Source organism: Panthera pardus, unplaced genomic scaffold (genome assembly GCF_024362965.1).
Source record: "Panthera pardus isolate Hobbes unplaced genomic scaffold, ASM2436296v1 HiC_scaffold_11, whole genome shotgun sequence".
NCBI classification, from domain to species: domain Eukaryota; kingdom Metazoa; phylum Chordata; class Mammalia; order Carnivora; family Felidae; genus Panthera; species Panthera pardus.
The window spans coordinates 4,640,954-4,666,490 of record NW_026526666.1 but is presented as its reverse complement, the minus strand read 5'-3'; the positions used below and the strand labels follow the sequence as shown (position 1 = coordinate 4,666,490).

The 25,537-nt window shown below is 38.7% G+C and overlaps 1 protein-coding gene across 2 annotated transcripts in view; it reads right to left on the bottom strand.

Annotated features, from left to right (window-relative positions):
* NOTCH2 (notch receptor 2) overlaps positions 1-25,537 on the bottom strand; it is a 163,875-nt gene that overhangs the window by 101,347 nt on the left and 36,991 nt on the right. For both annotated transcript variants that reach the window (XM_053890598.1, XM_019458028.2), the window contains exon 2: positions 21,601-21,682. In XM_053890598.1, the coding sequence (XP_053746573.1) occupies positions 21,601-21,682 (82 nt within the window). The remainder of the gene's footprint in view (positions 1-21,600; positions 21,683-25,537) is intronic.

Here is a 25,537-nt window from a genome sequence, read left to right as displayed (position 1 = left end):
GTGGATACTGTATTTTTACTACTGCAGCGTAAAGCTGTGTTCACTTTTTCAGAAGCTACAAAATACTACTACTGAATGAGCTACTGAACACACAGTTAAAATGCCAGATCTTTTTTTTCAAATGAACTAGTCACTCTATGCTTGTAGAACACACTTTTGAACCCAATAATTGGACCTGTCATTTGCTCCTTTTAAATTCACTGTGCTGAATCTTCTCTCCAAGTTTCTTTGATTGAGATAACTTTTACACTCTATTCACATAATCGCAGAATTTCAGCACCACACAATATCTCAGAAGTCAATGGGTCCAAAACCCCTATTGTTCTGATCTGACCCAAATTTGCTGTCTGTAATCTGTATCCCCAGTTTTGTACCATCTACAACTGTATCTCTACCTTTACCTAGATCTTTTATCAAAAGATAAAAGAGTACTTAACTGAAAGTACTCTACTAGGTCTTGCCCTAACCCTGGCACCTATTCAGTCAACTCTATCATCTCAGCTGCACCTGCATCCTATCCACACCTCTCCGAAGGATAGCCAGGAAATCCCTTGCTAAAACTAAACACACCACTTAAAGAATAATACTTTTCAAGGATAATTTTGATCATGTCACTTTTCTGCTCAGAAACTAGCATTAGCATCCAGCCCTTCAAATCCAAGTTTCTCAGAATCTATGGCCTACTTGTTTGCCCCACTATCATCAACTATCTTACTCCTTCGCAAATAATTACTTCTTGTCTACTGCTCCCTGTGTAAAAATCTTCTAATACTTTTCCATCTGATATGTCTCTATTTTGCTCTTTTCTTCCATCCTTGCTTCAGAGATCTTCCATTAAGCCTCCTCCACACCATTTCACCCATCTCTGGTCCCTCCAACAGCAGATGCAATCCCGTGTTAAGCACTACATTATTTCTACCAGTATGGCACTACTTTGTTTAAGCCATTGTTACGTCCTTCCTGTGCCTCTCCAATTTGGTATCTTGTTGTGGGGAAGGACATGTCTTGAGACACTGGTACAGGTACCTTGAATACCATGAACATCTACCTATATTCCATTAAGCAACTGGTTCCAAAAAAGGCTAAATTTAATGTGATGGATAAAGTCAGTCTCCCAATCCAAATAGGTTCCCAAATCCCCTACTAACCCCACACTGCATTCTGCCTGGTAGAACACAGGCCAAATCAACCCAAATAATCATCCTGAGGTACAGATTATCCCTCATGCCCCAGGAGGCTAAGGAGAATTATGGACATGGGAAGAAAAGGGGTAAATAAATGGGTAAGTGAGACAGACAGAAATAAAGGAGCCCTGTTTCCTAAGGCAGGAGACCTTTCAATTTTGCAAATCCCTGTTCAACTGTAATACAAGTATACCATATGCCCTATTAGCCTGAGTGGAAATTAAGACTCACTGCCTAAAAATAAGAGTTTCAATAGCTCCCTTCTTGAGATGGCTCAAGTTGAGTTTGGTCAGAGGCCAGAAACATGGGCTAATCGTCCAAATTCTCTCAGAAATCTGTAGTTCTATTATGTTATTACCTCAGTACAATTTTTTGAAAATAGCCTACATCTTGAACTAGAGGTATGTGTTAAAATTTTTCTTAAAAATAACCTAATAAATCTAACAGCTGCCTCTTGTTCCCAAAACTGTATGAATGCCTTCCTCCTGAAGGGACTTTATCACTTATTTTAGTAGTTTTCTCAGTGACTCTAGTTTTGGAACTCTAAAAGAATATAGTTCACAAGAGGAGGCTGTGAATACAGGAAAAGTTTTGGGGGCTTTTTCCCTATAAAATAATTCCATGAACTAATATGAATAATTCCACGAACTAAACTTATCAGGCCCATACAGATATATGCATGCCTTTTTTCTGACAAAGTCTACCAATCCTGACATGAAGTCCACTCTTCCACTGTTAATGTTCGAACACACATGGGGAATGGGGAAGGCGAGGAAAAGAGGAAAAAAAAAAACAAAACAAAACAAGGAATTCCTCCTCATGGAACCAGGAAACATTCCAACTGGAAGGATGCCCATGTCGTCCCCCTTCAATAAAACAGATGAAAAACAGACCCCCAACTCTCACATGTCACCAGCAGCCTGGATGCGTTTGCATGTAGCCACTTTACAGAGTTCAACGAAGCTGGGGTCTGAATAGCAATTCCAATCTATCTGGCAATGGCTGCCGTTCAGCATCGGTCTCCCTAGTAATACAGGACAGAAAATTTTGTTCTTTCAAGTTTCCTAAGTGAATAGCCACTCGTCTAGAGAAAAGCTTAAAACACTGTAGCAGCTTGTGTCAGCTCCAAGATGACTGAAGTCTGAGCAGGAAATAAGCCCCCTTTTCCAAATAAAGGCCAGTGTTCTCTCTCCTTGTTTTCTCCACCGAATGTTCTGTATCAGCAGGGTGAGCCCAAATTGCATCCAGGGCTTTGCTGCAGCTCTGCCTTTAGCTTTTTTTAGTGAGGATTTGGTCATTAAAAAAATAAAACAACAAAGCAAAACCCCATCACATACAAGAAGAAGAAAAAGAGAGGCATGCTTTACAAAACAGCTATTTCAAAATCATGATTTAAAAAAAAAAAAACTATACAGAATGTGGAATGGAGGGGAAAAAAATGTCTCATGTGGGTTGCGTCGGCCCCGCAGCTGCTCCTCATTAAAGCGCCTCTTTACTCCCTCTGGGCTAGTTTCCAGCAGAAAATTCTTTAAACAGAACTCTGCTTTCAACCCACTTTCTTCTTGCTCTGGACCTTTCGGCCCCCCAATCCGCAGTGGCAGCCTGCCCTCGCTGGGCTCTAGAGGGGGGAGCTGTCGTTAAGGTAAATGAGGTAAAGGCAGGGGGAGAAAATAACAAAACCCAGAAACCAAATTAACCATTGGTCAGTAACAAAGGTCTGCAGTTTGAAAAGGGCCCAAATCAGTCTGTTCTTTCCTGTGACCATAATGCCAGCTTAGTTTCCTGCCCCTTCTCCCTCTCCCCATGTTAAAGTAGATAAAAATAATTGCTAACAGCCAAGGCTAACTGTAACCAGTGAAAGTTCCTCCATAACATTTAATTCCCAAGGCTCCAGCTACAAACTTCTAGATGCCCCAGAGCCTACAGATTGGCATTCAACAGGACCATCCCACTGGTCTAACCTCACTGCCCCCCTCCTCCCATACCTCCAGTTTGATAGCTCATCAGACTGTCAATTTTTTAATTCTGTAACTCTGTGTAAAGATAACTAACTGGGTTGTGCTAATTACTGACTCAGTATAAAAAACAACACATGAAGACTCCTAGTTAACTTCCTGGTCAAGAGGGAAGAAAAGGGAAGAAGCTCTCTGTCATGTTGACTTCTTGCCATTCCTACTCCCACACTCACTCCCCTCCCCTAGAACAGAAAGAAAGAAAGAAAGAAAAAGGAAACACTACAGCTTACTCAGCAAGAAAACAAAGAGCTAAAAAAAAAAAAAAAAAAAAAAAAGTATTTGTATATAGTTAGAGCCCAGTACTGGGCTGGTTTGTGGTAAAACACACTTTCTAGAGCTTTGCTGGTTTGATGTAAAGGAAACAAAGACAAATACACAATCAATATATCTCTATCTTTCTCTCTCTCTCTCTCTCTCAAACACACACACACACACACACACACACACGCACACAACTTTTTGCCACAACTAATAAACAAAGACTACCAAATACTACAAGACAGGCCATTTTTCTACTATGTAAATTCAGCTTCCTGAACAGTACATTTCTGCTTTTCTTGTAGAAGTATTTCAGAAAATGTTAATCTTGGTTCCCACATTAGGCTGAATGCTTCCAAATTAAAAGTTTCCCACAGGAAAAGAATTTTACAGGGAATTGTGAGGCTGGGAATTATCTTCTCAAACTCCACCTCACTTGGTTTCCATGTGTTCAGGTTTTTCACCCCCTCCCCCATTCAAATAAAACAATAAACACACGCGTATCTTAATAAATCCAAACCAAAAAGAAGCTGCAGTGGTACTAGTTTTAAAGCTGTTAACTCACATCATCGTTCATCAGAGACTATGAAGTCAGTAACCACTGCAATGAGAAACCATGCTTTATTTACACAAGAATTTGCAAACACCCTTATCTTCCAGTTTACAGTCGGGGCTCATTTATCAGAACTCAAAAGCTGAACCGAGCACCCAGGCTCTTCAATCATCACTTGAAAGATGGGGCAAGGGCACACAAACAGTGTTGAAAGACTTGCACTGCTGCTCTAATGGAAGCTGGTCTTCCCTCTGTCTTCTAGCACCTACTCACTACCCTACTGTATTCTGTGGCACTGGACCCCGAGAAAACATCTACTTCTGATTACAACATGGCAAATATACTCTAAACATATGAGTTTACAAAAAGCACCTTCCACAGTAATAGGCAAAAGTGAATGACTTAAGCCAATGGTTCCCAAGCTATGCACTGTACAATTACTGCAAGGAGTCTGCAAACACTGAAAGCGCTCTCCAGACTACTAAAGAACGCCCTGTCTATATCTAAATGGACTGTAGATACTGCTATGATTATTAAAATGTAAAGGTATTATAAAGTGGCTATTGATTTTTTAGCGGATTTTGATATTATGCATTGTATTTCACAAGAGACAGAAAAATGGTTTCAACTCAAGATCATCTCTCCTTTATGCATTATACTCTTCCTTCAGTTCCCAGACGATGCCACAGTGCACCGCTTCTCACATCCAGACCTTTATACATGCTGGTCACTCAGCCCAAAACACTTTTTCTGACCCTCTTCTCAGGGCTAAGCCCTAAAATTCCTTCAAACTTCTGCTTAAATGTTATTTCCTCTGAGAAACAGTCTTGATTTCCCCACTGCACACTCCCATAACCCTAACATATCACTCATTATCCTTTATTTTGATTATTTGTCTTTCAAACAGACAAAGAATTGTTCACCACCATACTAACACAGTAACTGGTACATAGAGGCTTTCAACTATGCAGCACTCACATTCTTAATAGAAGTAAAAAGACAAAATGCAAGGATCCACAGAATCCTAAAAAAGTTCTTTAATTACACTCAAAGTTTGGGAACCATCAAGTTAAACTATTTATCCAAAGGATTATCAAACCTAATTAGGATTCCTAATATATAGGGGACTTCTTAACCCTTATTTACCCGTAAATCATTCAAAGTGGGCTAGCCAACCCCATACAGAGTGGATTTTTTAATCACATTTTCCCCCCAAATATGAAGTTAACTAACACATGCATATGCGTGCGCACACACACACACACATACACACAGTCTTTTTTTTTTCTCTCTTGCACTTTAAATCTTTTATTAATCTTTGAGAAAACATTGATCATATGAACCACCAGGAACCTGGAGTCCTGAGGAACAGAATATCCTACAAAGTAGCCTCAGTAGCATGAACTGCTAGATTCTTAAGAGATTGAGCAGTAAAAATTAAACAAGATTTTGGAGAAGAAAAGTGAATACGGGTGCCTGCTTTCTGTTCTCCAGCATGAGTGGATGACTGCTTTCAAAGTTCTGAAGTCCAAAAAATGTCTGAAAGTGAAAGAGTTCCAAAAGCGTATGGCTTGGTGTGAAAAGACTCCTAGTTCAAAAATAATTGTACCCAAATCCTATCAAGCCAAACCCAAATGTAAGAGAAGGCTGGAGAAAAATCTGCATTTCTTTACACTTTAAAAGGATAAAAAATATTTCTTTGTAGGTTCTAAACAAATTATTCTCCCCAAAAAAAGGAGGGGGGGGGGGGTGGGAATCACACAGTATGCAAAACTGTTCCATGGATAATTGGAAAACAAAATAATTTCAGAATGCTCTGAAACACTGCAAAATCCCACTTAAATTTCCTTAATTAGAACCACAGATAATAAAAATAATGGACATCATGGGAAAAGAAATTAACAGTGTCTAACCCTACTTCAAAACAAAAACTTTCCTTAAACTAAGTTCATGGCCCAAGGGATAAAAAATTGGTTCTTGGGGGTCATTCTTAGATATTACAATTGTTTGTGACCTTCCAAAGAGCCACAGTAGATAAATAAATATACAGTATATCTATGGTATTAAAACTGTATTGGGAGTATGCGGGAATTAGGATAAAAAGTCTAAAAAAGGCTCCTTTTGGGCAGAGTTGTAATGATGAAAAGACTGAAAAACTCTGAGACAACACATACAAATAAAATAATTCTTAGCCTATTATCTGGCACTTCATAATGCTCATAAATGTTGGTTGAACTGGATAGAAAGTTCCCCACAAACATTGCCTATATTGGTACACACTTGATCCTTGAACAGCATGAGATGAACTGCACAGGTCCACTTATACATGTGTGGATTTTTTCCAATACAGTGCAGTACTATAAATGTAGTTTCTCCTTATGAGTTTCTTCACAACACTTTCTCTTCTTCAACCTACTTTATTATAAGAATACAGTATATAATACATATAACATACAAAGTATGTGTTGATCAACTGTTTATGTTATCAGTAAGGCTTCTGGCCAATAGTAGGCTATTAGTAGTTTACTGGGGAGTCAAAAGTTGTATGTGGATCTTCAACTGTGTTGCTCAAGGGTCAACTATATAATCAAATTCAAGTGTTTTGAAAATAGTGTTACTCAGTTTTGGAAATTCCTTCATCTGTACTTGGTTTGCTATATGAAATCAAAGTCTGTGCCTCCACAGGAACAAAGTGAAAAACTGCAAAGCTACATAGTGGTCTAATGAGAAAGTTTATCTGACATACATCTAGACACCAGAAAGATGATTTCTTTTAAAAATACAACACTAGGGGTGCCTGGGTGGCTCAGTCAATTGAGCTTCCGTCTTTGGCTCAGGTCATGATCTCACGGTTCGTGAGTTCGAGCCCTGCGTCGGTCTCTGTGCTGACAGCTTGGAGCCTGGAACCCGCTTTGGATTCTCTGTCTCTCTCTCTGTCCCTCCCCAGCTCACACTCTGTCTCTCTTCTCTCAAAAATAAACATTAAAAAACATTTTTTAAACAATACAACACTATTATTATCTTACATATTCTTGCAGTCTTGTCACAACAAAAACAAGAGCAAAATCCACAAACCCTCTTCATATGGATGATACTAGCTGGGCACATGCGTCCTAGCCCACTGGCACCTATACTTGGAAGCATACTCCACTCCACCACTGACTACACTGCCAGGACTGAATTTGGTTTATTTATGTTTTTTTCTAGATTATAAGCTTCTGAGGACAAACATAATTATTAAAACCATCACCATTACAATAATCACCTAAAACTCTTTCTCACACAAAGGATAACTTTCATGAAGTTAAAGACATCTCAACATTTATTACTTTTATGGCAGTAAGAGAACAGTTATTGTCAAAGAAAAAAATGTCATGTTTTCATGTATTCTATTAATACCACTCATTAATTTAACAGGATCTCACTTCTGTGCAGACCGCCAGTATAGACCATTTCAACTAAAAAAGCAGCATCAACCAAAAACTGACAGAAGAATTCAGATATAACCCTTTGTTCTAACTTCAGCAACATTTGCTTCAAGAATTTCTTTTGTATGATTAAAAAAAAAAAAACTGACCACAAAGAATGGTTCTTCCAGTTTATACCACACGCACTTGGAAGACATGAAGTATTTCAAGTGGCTATTATGTTCTAAGGTAAAGGTCAAGCAAATATTGCCCGGGAGATCAGCTGCTTTTACACCTCCAGCCCAGGAGCTGGGTCTTACATTTTTTAACTGGTTACATTTTAAAGGGGTACACTAGTACCTACATAATATCTTCAATTTGCCTCTTGGCCAACAAATCCTAAAACATTTACTATCTAGCACTTTAAGAAAAATTCACTAATCCCTGCTCTAAGGACATGACAGCATTAAAGTCAATGTAGGCAAAAACACTTAACACATGCTTGAAATTTAGGTAACTTTTTTGTCTACTAGAAGTCAGGTTACTTTAGAAGCACTGTAATGAACTATGTTTAACTTCAGAAAGGCTGTCAAATGGTCAAAAGATCATCATTTCAACTGCCACACCTATGCATAATTAGAACCAAAGATAATAATAAATAACGGACATTGGGGCACCTAGGTGTCTCAGTCGGTTGAGATCCGACTCTTGGTCTCAGCTCAGGTCTTGTTCTCAGGGTTGTGAGTTCAAGCCCTACTTCAGGCTCCACGCCCACTGTGGAGCCTATTTAAAAAATAAAAATAATAATGGACATCATGGAAAAAAAATTACCTATAATGACCTATAGCCCTAATGTGGTGACTCAAGACAAAAACCACCACCTGCCTTAGGAGGACCATGGCCCAGGGAATAAAAAAAAAAAAAAAAAAAAAAAAATCTGATATTACAATGATTTATAACCTTCCAAACCAGAGAAACTGAGTATCAAACAAGCATTCTGAAAGTGTACACTCAAGTTTACACTTGAAGATAAATGCATTACCCCAAAAAGATAAGAGTAACAGGCAAAAGAGACATTATGAAACCTGAAATAGCCCAGGCTGGATGTGTACTTAGCAACCAAGCTGAAGTTCTCGATAAAATCTACCAAATCTAAACAACAACAACAATAAAACACTACAGTAGACACCATAAAATGAATCACAACCCATGTTTACACACTAACTCTGGGGAAGCACTTTATTATTAAACTGAGTCGGGGCAAAGCCATATCCGATATGGCTACATCCTTCTGTATCACACTGCTTAAAAAACCGTTGTCTAGAGGCAGGTGAGATTCAGGGCATGCTTGAGCAAATATATATATATGAAATATATATGTATTACATATGTACATAAGAAGTCATGAGCTTATTTATCTGAATAAGAATAAAAATATAACTATTATATTGTTTTATGTATCTCACACCCAAGACATTATCATGTTCCCAGATCTTGCCAGGATGGCACCTCATAGACCTTTCCTCTCCATCAGCTCTGGCTCTGCCACTAGATATTGACCTGTGTCAGTCACTTAACTTCTCTGAGCTTCTATCTCCTCATGTATTAAAACAAGATGCTAGGCCAAAAAAACCTCTAATATTCCCTTTAGCTCTAAAATTGTATGATTCAATTTTAGGAATGTTCCATAGCCCCTTGGATATTAATATAGGCTACACCTCCCTTACGAGGAACTCAAAAGAATTTCCACACTGTTTCATTTAATGAAGTGTTAAAAAGTATAATGAATAGCTAGAGTTAAAATTCTTCGTCTTTAAGATTTCCTCACAAAAGTACTAAAGGTTTTGTTTTTAATTCTGCTTCTATCTCTCTATATATAGTTAGATAGATATATAGACAGAGAGATATGCATATGTCTAGAGATATAGATACATCTACACACACACACACACACACACACATGCATACACCTATATGTACACATATACATATACATGATTACCCACATGAGTTCCTTGAGGGCTGGTACCAAGAATGAAAAGAAATAGTGCTGAATCTTTTTAGATTGCCTAGTGGGGTCTGAGAAACAATTTTTAGTCCCAGTCTACATTCTAATCAGTTAAGTAATCCAGGGTAAGTCACTTGGCCACATTAAGCCCTGGGCTCCTCACACATGAAACAAGGTGAATAGAGAGGTGCTTGCCAAAGTCCTTTTAACCTCCTAACTAGGATAACACTACAATTTTGACTCTGAATTCCCTCAGCAATACCACCCAAGGACGTAACAATCCTTGCTGAAGTTAGTGTGTAGAGTCAGTGCTTGTGTGTGTCTTGACCACTGACCCACTCTGAGCAGGGGCTCCTGGTGCAGGTGTCATGCCTTTGACTCTTACATCCTCCCCACTGCCTACCAATCACCCTTCCAAGCGTATGGATGGTTCAATACTCACTGGTGTAAGTGAACTGGTGCACAACTCACACTGAAATTTCAGCTAACCCTTCACAGGAAGCGCAGAGAAGCAAAGAACAATATATTTAAACAAGATACAAAGAATAAAGAATCCTGAACCTAAAAGGGAAAGGAACTAAGTTCTTACCATGTTCTCCAAAACAAGTGTCCAAAACCTAAGAGCCTGTTTTCTTCAGACGAGAATGGTGGTAGACATTGCAAGTCTCTTTACGGAATCTGACCTGCTGATAAATTCAACAAGGCTAAAACTGACTGATGTGTATATAAACAATGGTCTGGGAAGATCTGCTCCAAATTTAAACTTGTAGTGAATAAAACCACTTACATTTATGTAGGACCTTTTTCCAGATATCGTTTTTATATATCCTCTCAACACAACATAAATGCCTATCTTAATCATTTTCCTAGCTCACGATAATCTCATTAATTCTTATAAAATTTCAGAAAGAATAAGTGATAGCCCATAATTAAAGAGACTGCTTCTGTGGAGACTAATTATGAACTCTGACAGTCAGTGTCAGCCTTCGCCTAGAAGGAAATGAGTCAACTTTTCATTAGTAATCAAGTTCTGCCCATTTTTTAAGAGTGACCCAGAAATTCAAGGCCATGAGTTTTAACAATATGAAACAGAGAATCAGATACCACAAGTATTATATACAAATAGGACTAAGACAAAAAATTAAAGTCAAAGTATTTCCTGAAGTATTTTTCAGGATGACTGAGGTTTCAAGAGGGGCCCAATAAAATAATTCATCAAGGAGATGCATCTGGCTTACACAAGAACAGACATTTCAAAATCTTAAAGGGCTAGGCAGTTAAATGGCTATGGTCTAGGCAAGAGAATCATAACCATTGTCAAATGTTTTCCACACAGAATAGGCAGCTCTGGTTTATTCTGGATAATTGAGGGTCTGGATATGTACTATATAATCAGAAGAAACAAGCAGTAAAGGACATGAGCTAATTTGGGCTAACCAAAGATTTGGCTAACAGATGCTTGCTTACTCTGGATCCCCGAAATGAACTAGATCAGGCCGATGATATGCTGGACAGGAGAGGTCGGACACTGGGACACCTGAATTTTCAACTAGAAGAATGCCCTATGCCATATATGAAAACTGATCCTGTTCTTAATGTCTGCTTTTCTATCCCTCACCTAACTTTTCTTGCTTCAGAGATTCTTAGATTCTGAATTTCCTTGCAAATGGTGTTCACAAACAGCTAACCTGATTGTTCTGGAAGCAGCTAAAAAATCAAGTCAAGACCCAAAAGTTCAGGGGGGAAGAGAGGTGATTGCTCCCAGCTGCCCTCCATTGCTGTCCCCTGGTCTTCCCCTCTACCCCTCACTCTAGGCACTCTTCAAGCATTCATGCCAACACGTGTTACAGGAATGATTTTTTAAATCAGTTATGTCACTGTGAAACCAGATGAATCCACATGCTGGTTTAGTAAAACCTCACACAAAATATAGACAGAAAAGACCAACCAAGAAGTAGAAAAGTTTTAAATTATGTCATTAGAACAAAATGATGGGGGTGCCTGGTAGCTCAACTGGTTGAGCGTCCGACTCTTGATTTTGGCTCAGGTCAGGATTTCAGTGTCATAGGACCAAGCCCCACGTTGGGCTCCGTGCTGAGCATGGAGCCTACTTAAGGTTCGTTCGTTTTCTCTCTCTCTCTCTCTGTCTCTCTCCCCTCCCCTCCCTCTGCTCCTCTCCCCTGCTCATGCTCTCCCTCCCTCTCTCTAAAATAAGGAAACTTTCAGGGGCACCTGGAAGGCTCAGTCAGTTAAGCATCAACTCTTCATTTTGGCTCTGGTCATGATCTCATGGTTTGTTGGTTTAAGCCCTATGTCGGGCTCTGTGCTGAAAGCATGGAGCTTGCTTGGGATTCTCTCTCTCCCCCTCTCTCTCTCTGCCCCTCACCTGCTCGTGCTCTCTCTCTCTCTCAAAATAAATAAACTTAAAAAAAAAATTTTTTTTAAAAAGAACAAAATGATGAAGATATCGGTAATGATTATTCCAAGAACCAATAACCCCTCAGGTCCCCTCATTTTCTCCACTTAATCTTTCTACTACCCACCTCCTGAGGTACCATCAATATTCTCAGATTTATAATCTAAGTGATCTACTAAAAATCCTCTGATTTTAATTTTCTGTCCTATAGTAGTTGCTCCCTTGTATGAATCTCCATAGTTCTTCTAATCTGTGCTGACACATAGGGCAGTTACAGACTATTGTATTTTATACATATACATGTGCCTCATCTCCCTAACAAGATGGCAAGGACTGCCACCATGTTTTATGTGAGAGAAACATAACATTCATTAGCAGACACTCCTGAGATATTTTATACTTATAAAGTATAAAGATATTTTATACTTATAAAGTAAGTCAGAGAACACAGGCCTCTTGGACCTTTATGTCTATTCACAATACCTAGCACAGTGCTCAGAGTAGCCAGCTCAATAAATACTAATTTGGTGAAAATTAAACTTTTCTTTGAAGAGTGCTATGGACTGAATGTTTGCATCTCCCCAAATTCATATAATGAAACTCTGATCCTCAATATGATGGCTGGTAGGTGGGGCCTTTGAGAGGTTATTAGGTGATAAAATCATGAGGGTGGGGTCCTTGTGATGGGATTAGTGCCCACATAGGGGATGAAGGGACTGGAGCTTTCTTTCCCCACCAAATGAAAATATAGAGAAGGTAGCCATCTGCAAACCAGGAAGAAGGTCCTCACAGGGAACAGAGTCTGTCAGCACCTTGATCTTAGACATCTCAGCCTCCAGAACTGTGTGAAATAAACGTCTGTTATTTAAGCCACCCAGTCTGTGGTAGTTTGTTACAGGAGCCTGAGCTGACTGAGACAAAGAGTAAGAATCCTGCAGTGCTTCAGTCTATCTGATTTTCAGTGTTCAGGATACAGGATTATAGATAGATACAGTGGGTACAGGAAAGTGGCCTGAATCTATACAGGTTCAGGACTCTAAATGCTACTATCCTACATAAGTCCTAATCAGGTTATTTTCTCATTACCACCTACTTTCTCCTCATACTTATGTGGAGAAAAAAATGGGGTACGATGCTCTAGTTGGATGTGTTCACTATGTAATACCACCTGTCACTGAAATAGTGCCTTTATTAGTCTTTGTTTTCACTTTTCTTTCATAAAATCCTTTTCATAAAGATCTAAGTAATCATTTGCATAGGAGAGGACCATTTTAAACAGAAGGTAATTGCATTAATATGGGAAAGCTGAAGGCATCAGTATAAAAATCAGTAAGACATTTTTGGACACTGAGGATGAAGTGCTAGTAAAGATTACTGACAATGGATAAATAGAATATAGGAAACTTTGGGAAGCCCCCAGAGAAACTGTAATTTACCTCACATCAAAATGTAAAGTAAAACACAACTAAGACAAATATGAAAACAAAAAACTCACAAAACTCACAAAACACGACAGTGGGGGTGGAAGAGACACCAAATTTTATTCCTAGCTACAAGATGTTGAGAAGGGCACGTAAATGCAAACCTCCTTCATGCCCACACATTTATGCTAGCTCAATGAGGAAAAAAGTATTTGGGAATTTTTAGATAATTAAATTTTTTATCACATTCTGATATCCCTACCTCTCTGTATTCAATCTTGCTAGCCTCGATGAAAGACAGACAGCCAAAATTTTAAATGAAGGATTTAATTAAGCTACTCCAGATCCTGGAAGAAAAATATTTCTCATCCTGCTTAGTCACAAGAAAAAAAGGGAGAAAAGAATTCCTACATGAAATTAATGGTGCTGACGTGACACAATGGAACAATAAGAAAGAAACTTTACAGAGGATTATGGTCAACTTAGGAACTGTACTGAAAGAAGCCTAGCTACTCTCCCATCTATTCATGCCAGGTTGTAGGCCAAAATTAGTTGATTTAACTTTGGCAGTTACCCAAAACAGGCAAAAGGACACAGGCAGAGTCTAAGAACCACCTTCTCTTACTTCTTTATCTAACACCAAAGTTTATAAAGGTTCCAGCATAAAGAATAAACATCAGTTGAAATGAGTATGAGAACTGTTGTTCTGTATTGTAAGAAGCTGATAATCAAGACTTCCTTTATAAAAAATTCTTCAGGGCCACCTAATATATTTGCTAAAGGATTTTTCAAACATATAATGTTAATAAGAAGAATCACTTAAGAATGGTACTGTTGAAGGGTCCAGATCTCAAGTCCTAAATAAAGACAGCCTCACGGGACATACCTCTATCATCTGTAACTCACTATGCAAATGTAAGGCGCTATGTTTAACAACTTGTGACTTCTGAGCTGGCAGCAACATTTATCAGAAGTCGTTGAATTTGACCTGTCTCGTTTTCAGTATTTTATAGTTCAGAGTACATTGGTACTCTTTGGTAAGGTTTATTCCTAAGTATTTTATTAGTCCATCTGGACTTGTTCATTTTCCATTAGGCAAAAGAAGAGAGAAGTTTCAAGTTTTTCAATTCAGTTTTCTCTACTAAAGAGCATTTTAATGGATACTACCCTCTATCCCCACCTTCACTGTCTTCTTCTATTTCATCTGCAGTAACTGCACTGAACTTTCAAGTCAAAGGCCACTTCTCAGAAATGCAGCATTAGCCAAGCCTGGCCCATGTATACTCACAGAGCTACAAGCAGATACAATACTCTAGGATTATGTACAAAAATTCTCAACAAAATACTGTACTAACAAACCGAATCCAACAATACATTTAAAAAAATCATTTACCATGATCAACTGGGATTTATTCCTGGGTTGCAAGGATGGCTCAATATCCACAAATCAATCAATATAATACATCATATCAATAAGAGAAAGGATAAGAACCGTATGATCATTTCATTAGATGCAGAAAAGGCATTTGACAAAGTACAGCATCTATTCATGATAAAAGTCCTAAACAAAGTCGGTTTAGAGCGAACATACTTCAACATAATAACGGCCATCTAAGAAAAACCCACAACTAACATCATCCGTAAGGGGGAAAAACTGAGAGCTTTTCCCCTAAATTCAGTAACAAGAAAAGGGTGTCCCACTCTCACCACTTTTATTCAACACTGTACTGGAAAGTCACAGCCACAGCAATGAGACAAGAAAAGGAAATAAAAGGCATCCAAATTGGTAAGGAAGAAGTAAAACTTTCACTATATGCAGATGACATGATACTACATATAGAAAACCCAAAAGACTCTACCAAAAAAACCGTGAGAACTGATAAACAAATTCAGTAAAGTCTCAGGATATGAAATCAATGTACATAAATCTGTTGCATTTCTATACACCAATAATGAAGCAGCAGAAAGAGAAATGAAGAAAATAATCCCATTTACAACTGCACCAAAAACAATACAATACTTAGGAATAAACCTTACCAAAGAGTACCAATGTACTCTGAACTATAAATACTGATGAAAGAAACTGCAGTTGACACAAAGACATGGAAAGACACCCCATGCTCATGGACTGGAAGAACAAATATTGTTAAAATGTCTATACTACCCAAAGCAATCTACACATTTAATGCAATCCCTATCAAAATACCAACAGCATTTTTTACAGAACTAAAACAAACAATTCTAAAATTTGTATAGAACCACAAAAGACCCCAAAAGGCCAAAGTAATCTTGAAAAAGAAAAGCAAACCTGGAGGTATCATGATTCCAGACTTCCAGTTATATTACAAAGCTGTAGTCATCAAAACAGTACGGTACTGGCATAAAAATAGACGTGTAGATCAATGGAACAGAACAGGAAGCCCAGAAATGAACCCACAACTATTTGCATTAATGCTGACATTCTGAATTATTGCATTAAATGTTATTGATCTTGGTAACTGAGTTTTCTGATACCCTCTTTAATTTTATACCTGAGATGAATCCCTCACTCACCTTTCCCTGGCCTTAGCCCTACCAGTCACTGGCAGTTTCTGTTCTGAAGGACATTACAGTCCGTCACTTCACAACGCACTTTGCAACAGGCTGGTAAGACTCACTGTGAACCTCTTTAAGAAGTCCAGGTTAATGAATTGATAATTACTTTATGACTTCCCAAAGAGTGTGAAACAATGTGATAACACTATCGATTACTTGCAACCACTACCACAGGCTTCAGTTATCTGTTATACTGATATATATAAACAGCATACAATAAAGAAGTAATTCTTGAATTAATAGCTCCTTAAGCATCACACTGAAAAAATATTACTCTGTGAAAGGTATTTAGTAAGCAAAAGACAGTATTTTTCATTTTGTGGTAAAGATAAAAGAACTACAGAAATGTGGCCAGGCTTCTGCTAGCATCTGCTAGAAAAACTGTCCATATGATATTCTGCTAAATAGGGCATCCCACTTGAAGGAATCTTCTTGGCAGAACCGGGTTCAGCAGAGAAGAAAGAGAAAGTGATTTAACAGTTGACATTTTTCCCAGTGTATCTGTTGGATCTGACGTTGCCTTGAACAGCACTGAATGCACTAACAAGGTGAGTGAAATGGGAAAATGTTGAGTCAGCCATGACTTGTGAAAATGCCTTTCTAGGAGAACACCACCACCACAAATATTGATAGCACCTCCTCTACTATAAGCCAGGCTCTGGAAGATTCTGGGTGTCTCTATTCTCTCCTGACTACATAGAAACATATCAAGAGGACAAAGAAGGCAGTGGCTCCAGTTTTCCTGGAATGGCTTTAGGAGGTCTACACCATTAGCCCTAATCCTGGCAAGGAAAACTGTTAGTTGTTAATGTTGAAATGTTTCTTACAGCTAGTAGACCAATTTTAGGTAAATTGTGAAACAAAGTTGTACTTTATAACATTTTATATTTATAATGATTTACTTTAAAATGTAGTTTTAAATACTTAGTTAGGTATTTTGGCAAAAAGTAGAGATTCTCAAATGCAATCACCCATCCACAGGTACCTATGTAACTCATGGTGACTTTCCAGTGTTTAATAAACACTATGCTAGTTACCTCCTAAGTGGTATGTAGAAATTTTTGAAAGAGTCCTTTATAATGATAATTTTTATCATTAAAAATAATGGCAGAGTAATTATATCAGATCAACTCTCTTGCTCACAATAATTAGACACTGTGGACAATATATTAAAGGTACCGGGGAGTAATCAAAAGCAGGCAGAAACTGGAAGGGATATGAGCCTCAAAAGAAGAAAAGCAAACTATATGAAACCTACATTTATATAGCTTTTTCCCTGAAGGTATTCCTCAGTCCACACAGCACAAGAGGAACAGAATGCAAGCAGAAAATGGAAGTCTTACTGAGCTGAGGAGTCAAAGCTATTTGGAACTGTCTAAGAAACTAGAATTTGAGGAGGAGAAATCCTGGAAAAGACAGAACCACAGAGCGGGTGGCCCTAAAATATGCATACGACTCCCACTTAAATCCTGGCTGTGCATGAACAAGGTACTTTGGAACCCAAAGGAAAGCAAGAGCTGGAAGGCTGAAAGGCTGAAAGGCTTGAAAGGCTGAGCTTGGTTCTGGGGAGTCAGAAGCTTGAATTCAAGTCCTACTAAACTAGAAAGGTTTGGGAAACACTAGGCTTACCAAGCACCTCACACTTCCCACTGATCCCCTTGAGGAGTCATACCTTTGGAGTAAGGACCACATCCCAGTACTAAGACTTTAGTCAGACTAAAGGCAAAACAGAACTGGCAAAACAAGGTCTAAAACCAAGCCTTCATAGGATCAAGGTGATCTTCCAGTAATGTAACTGCCTGGTAAAACAAAACTCACCACTCTTTGGTGGAAGATAAACTTTAAAGTGCATCACTGACAATGCCTAGTAAATAACAAATACTACCATAAATGAGAACTAAAGGGAAATTGTACCCAAAGTCAAGAGAAAGAGCTGTTGATACAAACATACCCAAAGACAATCCAGATGTTAAGAACTGACAGATAAGGACTGCAAATAACTATGATAAATATGCCTTTAAAAATGCACACTTTGTAAATTTTACAAATCATAACCATACCCTCCTCCCCCAACATTCTAGCAAATTTGAGTTACCCATGATTTTCAATCAAATTGGGATTTGGAATGGTTTATTTTTGAAAGCCTGAGACAAACAACTTGAAAGTGATTAATGACAGCCAAACTTAATTATATATTTATACCTCCCAGTAGGACAAGGGAGAGAATAAAATGTCTTATCTCTCTGTAGTGAGAGGGCTTTATTAAGATCTGACAACAACTATTTAGGAGCAATAATTGAGTTTTATGCAAGATTACACAGGTTTTCCTTGTCTGGCATCATAGACTATGATAGAGTACTTAGGCTCCTAACAGTGAGAAAAAAACTGTTGAGCTGTGTACAAAACTAACCTTTAAAAGTACTTATCCTCATCTGTCAATGTGATCTTATCAAGGATTTCTATAATTTCTATAAACAACCATTATATTTTAGCTGAATCAGTAGCATTATGCTCTTTAAACAGATAGTCAGATACCTTCTACTTTAAAACATTTCCATTAATTCCCGTTCCCCATCCCCTTGTAAAAAGAATTTGGCTTCAACTTTCTTTTCCTAATCCACTAAGCAATCTCATGAATAAAAAGATAATCATATGCCTTGCATGTCTGACGTCATTTTTATAGAACTTCTAAGTGTTCTAATATCCATTTACCATTTTGGGAAAATAATATTTACTGAACAAGCTAGATTACCTTCTTTCCCCAAGGAAAAAAGCAAAGTTGGTGAAGATACAATGAAAAGTCTGCTAAGTAGATGTTATTTTTTTTAAGTTGATTTATTTTGAGAGAGAGAGAGACAGAGAGAGACAGACAGAACGCACGAGCAGGGGAGGGGCAGAGGGAGAGAGAGAGAGAATCCCAAACAGGCTCTGCACTGTCACCATGGAGCCCAATGCAAGGCTTGAACTCACGAACCATGAGATCATGACCTGAGCCAAAATCAAGACTTGGACACATAACCAACTGAGCTACCCAGGTGCCCCAGATGTTATTTTTGCTTAAAATGTTGCTTATCATTCTGTGGCATTTGCAGAGATGACTGACTTGGCCTCCCTGATGTTGTCCTTGCTTTTCCTATGTCCACTTACGTTGACACTGCCAGTCCTGACGATGCCAAAAGGTGGAGAAATACTCTCTACTCTCTATCTATAATATCTCCCGATGTAGAGAAGCACTCTCTTCTTACAAGTTTTATTGTTCATATTGGTGTCCCAAAAGAACAGCCTCATGCATTTCTTTTCTTACTCCCCCTTCTCAGGGGGCTTGTTTCCCTCACAACCTCAGGGTTGGAGGACAGCTGAGGGACCCCCCAGAACTATATCCATAAGCAGCCTAACCCATCAACAATTACCAAGCATCTAGGGGCAGAATGTATGCAGCCCCATTTTGTCAACCACAAAGTGAGTTCCCTGTTCCCTAGAAGTGCTTCTTCTAGAAACTGGGGGCAACTTTGTCTCTCTCACCTTGGTTGGAGAGTTTGAGACTAACAGCCCACAAATCTGTCTCCCAAAAGTGACCCTTAGTGTCCTCTCCTGGTAAGTGCTCAGAGACTAGTCTCTCCCATGTCAGACCACAAATACATAGGCCAACACTTAGAATCTATTTGAAATTCTCCCTACATAAGTCACCAAGTTGAGTTATGTCCAAATAGAACTGAAGTGCCTCTCAATATAGTACTACCATCCTGGATGCTGGGTGAAGCAAATAAAATTCTCAGAGGGGAGGACCAGTATCTTCTTATTTAAGACATGGATTTAAAAAATATGTGAACGTTGGGGCGCCTGGGTGGCTCACTCGGTTGAGCATCCGACTTCAGCTCAGGTCATGATCTCATAGTTGACGAGTTCGAGCCCCGCGTCAGGCTCTGTGCTGACAGCTCAGAGCCTGGAGCCTGCTTCTGATTCTGTGTCTCCCTCCCTCTCTGCCTCTCCCTGTCTCAAAAATAAAGATAAACATTTTTTAAAAATTTTAAAAAAAATACATGAACGATGGTATCTATTGAGCATCTTTTAGTTCACGAAATACATTGTTAAGCTCTAGCTGCATTACCAGCTACTCCACCAGGCAGTAACTATACAAAAATGCACAAGGCAAGGACCTGGAGTCTAGTAGGAGAAACAAACACATCCACAAATGATCATAATGTAATGGGGTAACTACCACAAGAGGGGTGAATAATAAAATAAAGCAAGTAACCGAGACACCAGGTGCCAAAAAGGGCCTGAAGATTTTGGTAGCCAGTTCTAAGGTATTAAGTTCCTCCCCGTCATTATCTCTAGTTGTGTCACCATTCTGAGAGGAGACTACATCACATTTTTGTTTTTGTTTTTTGTTTTCAAGCTAGAAAAACTAGGTGAGCAGCTCATTATCAATTACATAAAAAATTTCATTTCCAGTATTGTCTTTATTCCAATCCAAACAACCTATGGTTAAACTTTACCATCATCACCACTTAAAATATTGTCGCTCAGGTGAAGAGTATGTTTCCTGACCTGCAAAAATTCTTTTTTTATGACATTAAAGAACTTGGATCCGAGGGTCAGAATGGACTTGATTGGAACAATTGTCATTATTATTTTTATGGTATTCAATTAAATATCCAGAGAAGAAATAAAAACATGTTGGATAAGGTCATTTAAAATGCTTATAAAGCAAGTACTGCTACCAAAGCACAGAACAAAGATACAGCCCATACAAGTGTTAAAGAAAATAAAAGTCCTATTATCAAATCTTATTTTCCATGATATAAATAGAACGAATACATTCTCCTGTTAAAAATTTTCAAATGAGCTGGATGGAAAAGAGGAGCTATTTATGAGATAATCTCACAGGCCTCCTCAAATCAACGAAAAGCATAAACTAGGTGGTTGGAGAAAAAAGAAAAACTGCTCCTAAGAAACTAGCCTACACTCCCTAGTACTGTTCCTGACTCTTACTCTTTTAAACCCCTATAGTGACATTCTCCACGGCACCTGCTTTCTGTCCCATCCCTGCAGGTGTATGCATCCTTCTCACAGTCTCTCTTTCTGAACTGGATTTTTTTACACCAGAAAAAATAGTTTTGCATGGCTATAATATTCACTTACACTAGGCAGAATTAAAGCTAGTATCAATTGTGGTTTGACTTAAAAACAAGATCATAACTAACGTGTTGAGGAGCGATTCTAGGAATGTACCCAATATACATTAACTAGTCACTCACTGAAAAGTCTTTTTCATAATTAAGAAGATAACGATGAGATAAGAAGTTCTTGTTAACCATTTATCTGACATCCACATCCTTCCATCCTCATTGCTCACAAAATTACACCAGAAAAGTTAGAGAACCAGTAACATTCACAGAAGTATTAAAAATAGAATTAGTGGGGTGCCTGGGTGGCTCAGTCGGTTAAGCATCTGACTTCAGCCCAGGTCATGATCTCACAGTTCGTGAGTTTGAGCCCCACGTCAGGCTCTGTGCTGACGGCTCAGAGCCTGGAGCCTGCTTCGGATTCTGTGTCTCCCTCTCTCTCTGCCCCTCCCCCACTCTCACTCTGTCTCTCGCTCCTTAAAAAATAAACGTTAAAAAAAAATTTTTTTAATAAAAAAAAAAATAGAATTAGTAGGACCAAATCTTGTCCAGTGTGCTATTGAGGAAAAATAAAATATATAAAGAGGGAAAAAAACAAACAGAGAAAAACTTACTTGCAGTATCCTGTACCATTGTGGTAGGTAACACATATTCCTTCATTTACACAGGGCTCATAGCTGTCCCGACACTGCAATGCTAAAAATAAAAACAAATGCATATTAGAAATAAGTCACTAATCATAACCCTCAGACAGCAAAGAAATGTTACCCAATCTAGGTCAACATCCATTCCTATATCCGACCTGATCTGGGTTTCCCTTTAGAGGTTCAATCAGGTTTTCTTGTTTGCTTGCTTTGTTTTGTTTTCGTCCTTTGGCTTCTGGGGTCATAGGAGCATGGAAGTTCATCCTAGGAGTCTCTTCCTACAATAACTGTTTTGTAGTCTCGAACGATGCCCTTAATTATCTGTGCCTCTATCTCTTCAGCTATTGCATCCCTATCTCCCAATGATACTAAGAAAATTAAAGCTCTAACATCCATGATATGCCATGAGCACCTTTAAGTTTGGAAACATAAGGATTCATCAATGAATATTTAGGAAGACCTGGGTAGATATCAGGTCACCATGATATTAATGAATTACCTAAGGCTTCGAGTGAAGTTTTAAAACAGGTCACTTTAATATGTAACAGAAATATCAACAAAACTCATTGAACAAACTGTAATTGAGAGCCTAGTATGTATGAGGCACAGTACTAGGATCCAGAGTGAAAGGGGAAGTGGAATAATAAGAAATGAATAAGACATAATCTCTAGCCTTAAAGGGCTCACACAAAGATGGGGAGTAGACCACAAATACAGATTATAGAGGAGGCGGGGGGTCAAAGTAAGGAAAATAAAAAGTTAAAGTTTTATACATGCAGATAAAACAATAACTTTCAAATTCTTAAACTCCAGTCCTTTTATAAGGCAACAAAAAGGCGTTTCACCACCACAATCCCTCCCCAAAACAGACTACTCAGAAATAAACAGTAATAGTAGAAACTTTCATTGATTTCAGCCCGAAGAGAAGGGAGGCTACCCAAAGTCTACTACTCACTTGCTGGTTAACTACAATACCTTGATTGTTTAGCTTTCAGAGTTGGAATTTTCATCCCCAAAATCCTTATCATGAATCCTAATAACAATTGGAAAGGCAAGTCAGAAAGCAACCTAGCCAAACAATAAAAATCAAAATTGAAGTTAATTAATTTTTCTGGAAGATTATTAAGATGTCCATTTCCTAGGATGGTTATAAACCTGAAAGCAAAACTGAGAAGTCTCCACCTTTGAGTTTCCTCCAGCCATACTACTCTCTGAATAAACTGCTCAATATCAGAGGCTGTAGGCCTGCCCTGCTTGGGCATCAAAATCAGCTTCTTTTCATGGTGCGGGCAGGCACAAGCTGCATGTTACAACAACTCCATTAACAATTACTGAGTAAGAACCCTCTATTTTCCCAGTACTGTGACCAATGGATGGAAACATTTGAGGACATGTTTACAGAAATCTCATCCCTTAAAATAATAATATTTTAAAAATAGTAATAACCATAGCAGCTAACACACTGTACTTACTAAATATCAGATACTATTTTAAACACTTTGCACAGACTAATTCAATGCTCCCTACGACCCTATGAAGAAGTTAGTTTCATTATAACAGTTCCGCAAAAAAGGTAAGTGACCTGCCTACCGCCACACCAGTGAGTTAAAGAGGCAGAATTTGAACCTAGCGAGTCTAGATCCTACAAGAGAGTCTGTGCTCTTAACTTCTGTGATACACTGCTTCCCAACCTCTGGCATTTTTCTTCTCAGGATAGGCAGAACAGGTATTATTAGACCCATTGACTAGAAAGTGGAGGCCAAGGAGGTGAGGTGACCTCCTCGTGGAGCATCACACCACACTAGCTGTGCCAGTGCTGGGCCCAGGACCCAGGTCTCTTAGTGAGTCCAGCCCCATCTCTATTGCAGCCGTTGGGATCACACAGTCACTAAGCTGCAGCCTGAAGAGACAGATTCAGGAAGAGGGTCATCTTGTTGTCCATATCCCACTTCCCTGTAGGGCTCAAATGCTCCCTCTTCCCACACTGATAAGGCCAATGCTACAACTATAATTAAAACAGTTAATGTCAGGTTATTTCCTCCATACCAAAGTTCTCAAACTGTTTTTTTCATTCTCTTTAGACACTTTTATTAGTTTCAATGAGAACTTCCTGACTTTTTTCTATTTGCTTTTTTTCTTTAAATAAAAAAGAAACCTGTCAGTAGGAAAGGAATGTCCTGCAGGCAGGGAGCGGGCTAAGCTGCAGCCCTGTCCTCCCCCTGCAGGAGTCCTGGCGCAGGGGAGACTTGAAATCCTGCCTCCAGCACTCGCCTACTGTACTACTGCAAGTACAGCACAACCTCACGGGGGCTCAATTTCCCTACCTGTAAACTACACTGGCATGGACTAAATGCTTCTGAAGGTCTCCTGCGATCCAACAGTGACACCTCCCTCGTCAAAAGTATGTGAATGGCATACCTGGTGCCTGAAGAAATCTATGCAGAAGGACATTAAGGACCTAGCCACCCATGACTCAGAAAGCCACGGGTGCAAAAAAAAAATTACAGTCTGTTCCTATTAAGTGTCCTGGCAAATCATTACAGTGACAAGTTCAGAGAAACACAAACAACCCAAAGTCAGTATGTGGCAATCCATCTAGCAAATAACTTTACAGCCTAGCCTTAGTGAACCAATCAAATTCAGTCACCAAAAAGGAGGTGGGCTTACAGGGCTAAAAATTAATGCCATTTGGCTAATCTTTAGGATCACACTACCTTGACCCTTTAACGTTTACTAAGCCATGGTGCTCAAAGTGCGCATCAGAGTCAACTGAGGGCCTGCTGGACCCCAGCCCCACAGTTTCTGATGAAGGAGGTCTAGAAGGGGCCTGGGCACTTGCATTCCTAACAAGTTTCCAGGTAATAGTGATGTTAAAGTCTGAGGAACCATACTTTGAGAACTTTAAGGAATCCTCTAAGGCTATACAATCCACTGGAGGTCTCAGGTAATCTAGACAGTAAGATGTTGCCTGAATAGACAAAAGAAAAATAAAGTAAAATTTGAGACTCATGACTTGGCTTAGGAGTAATCTGTAAATGAATAGTGTAATTATGTGCCATTCAAAGAGAAGTTAAAACTTTGATAATTTGAAAAAACTGCAGTGAGACCAGGAAAGATCTCATTTCAAAATTCAATTTGCTCTTCTTCCAATGTAAAACATTTAAATTTAACAGTGAAATTGAAAGCACCTTTGTATTTGTAGAGTAAAAAACAAACTGCTCAATCATACCCCATTTACAGAACAGATGCTTAAACTAATGTCTTAGTAGACTCAGAGAAATGAGTCACTCACAAAAAGGGTAACTTTTTCCAAAATTTTCATCTTAAGCCACAGTGATCACTCAATAAATACTGCTGACTTAAATCAATCTCATATACTGTATGTGTGTGCATGCATGCCTTCCTCCCCGCCAAAAAGGGGTGAAAACAGGAGAAGCAGATTTCATTTTTATCATTCCATCACTTGGCAATGTGATACAAAATCTAGACACCAATTTCTAATTTTCACACATTTCCTGGGCAATGTATTTGGGGACTACGCTTCTAATGCTGAGAACACACTTACAAAGCATCTACTCCATGAGGTACCAGCCCAAATTCAGGGATTCCACGTTTAACAGAATAAAGTCCCTGTCCCCGTGAAAAGGGAAAGAGAGATTATAAATGAATAAATAAATAATGTCATTTCAGACAGTGGTAAGTGATAGATTCTGTTGGAAACAGAACCTGGATTTGGGAGACAGAGTAACTACAAAGGCTGGATAGGGTGACTAGGAAAGGCCTCTCTCAGAAGGTATCTTTGAGCCAAGATTTAAATGAAAAAGAACCATGAAGATGTGGGAAAGAGTAATCCCAAACAGAGAAAGAGCAAGTGTAAAGGCCGTGAGATGGGAATGAGACTGGTATT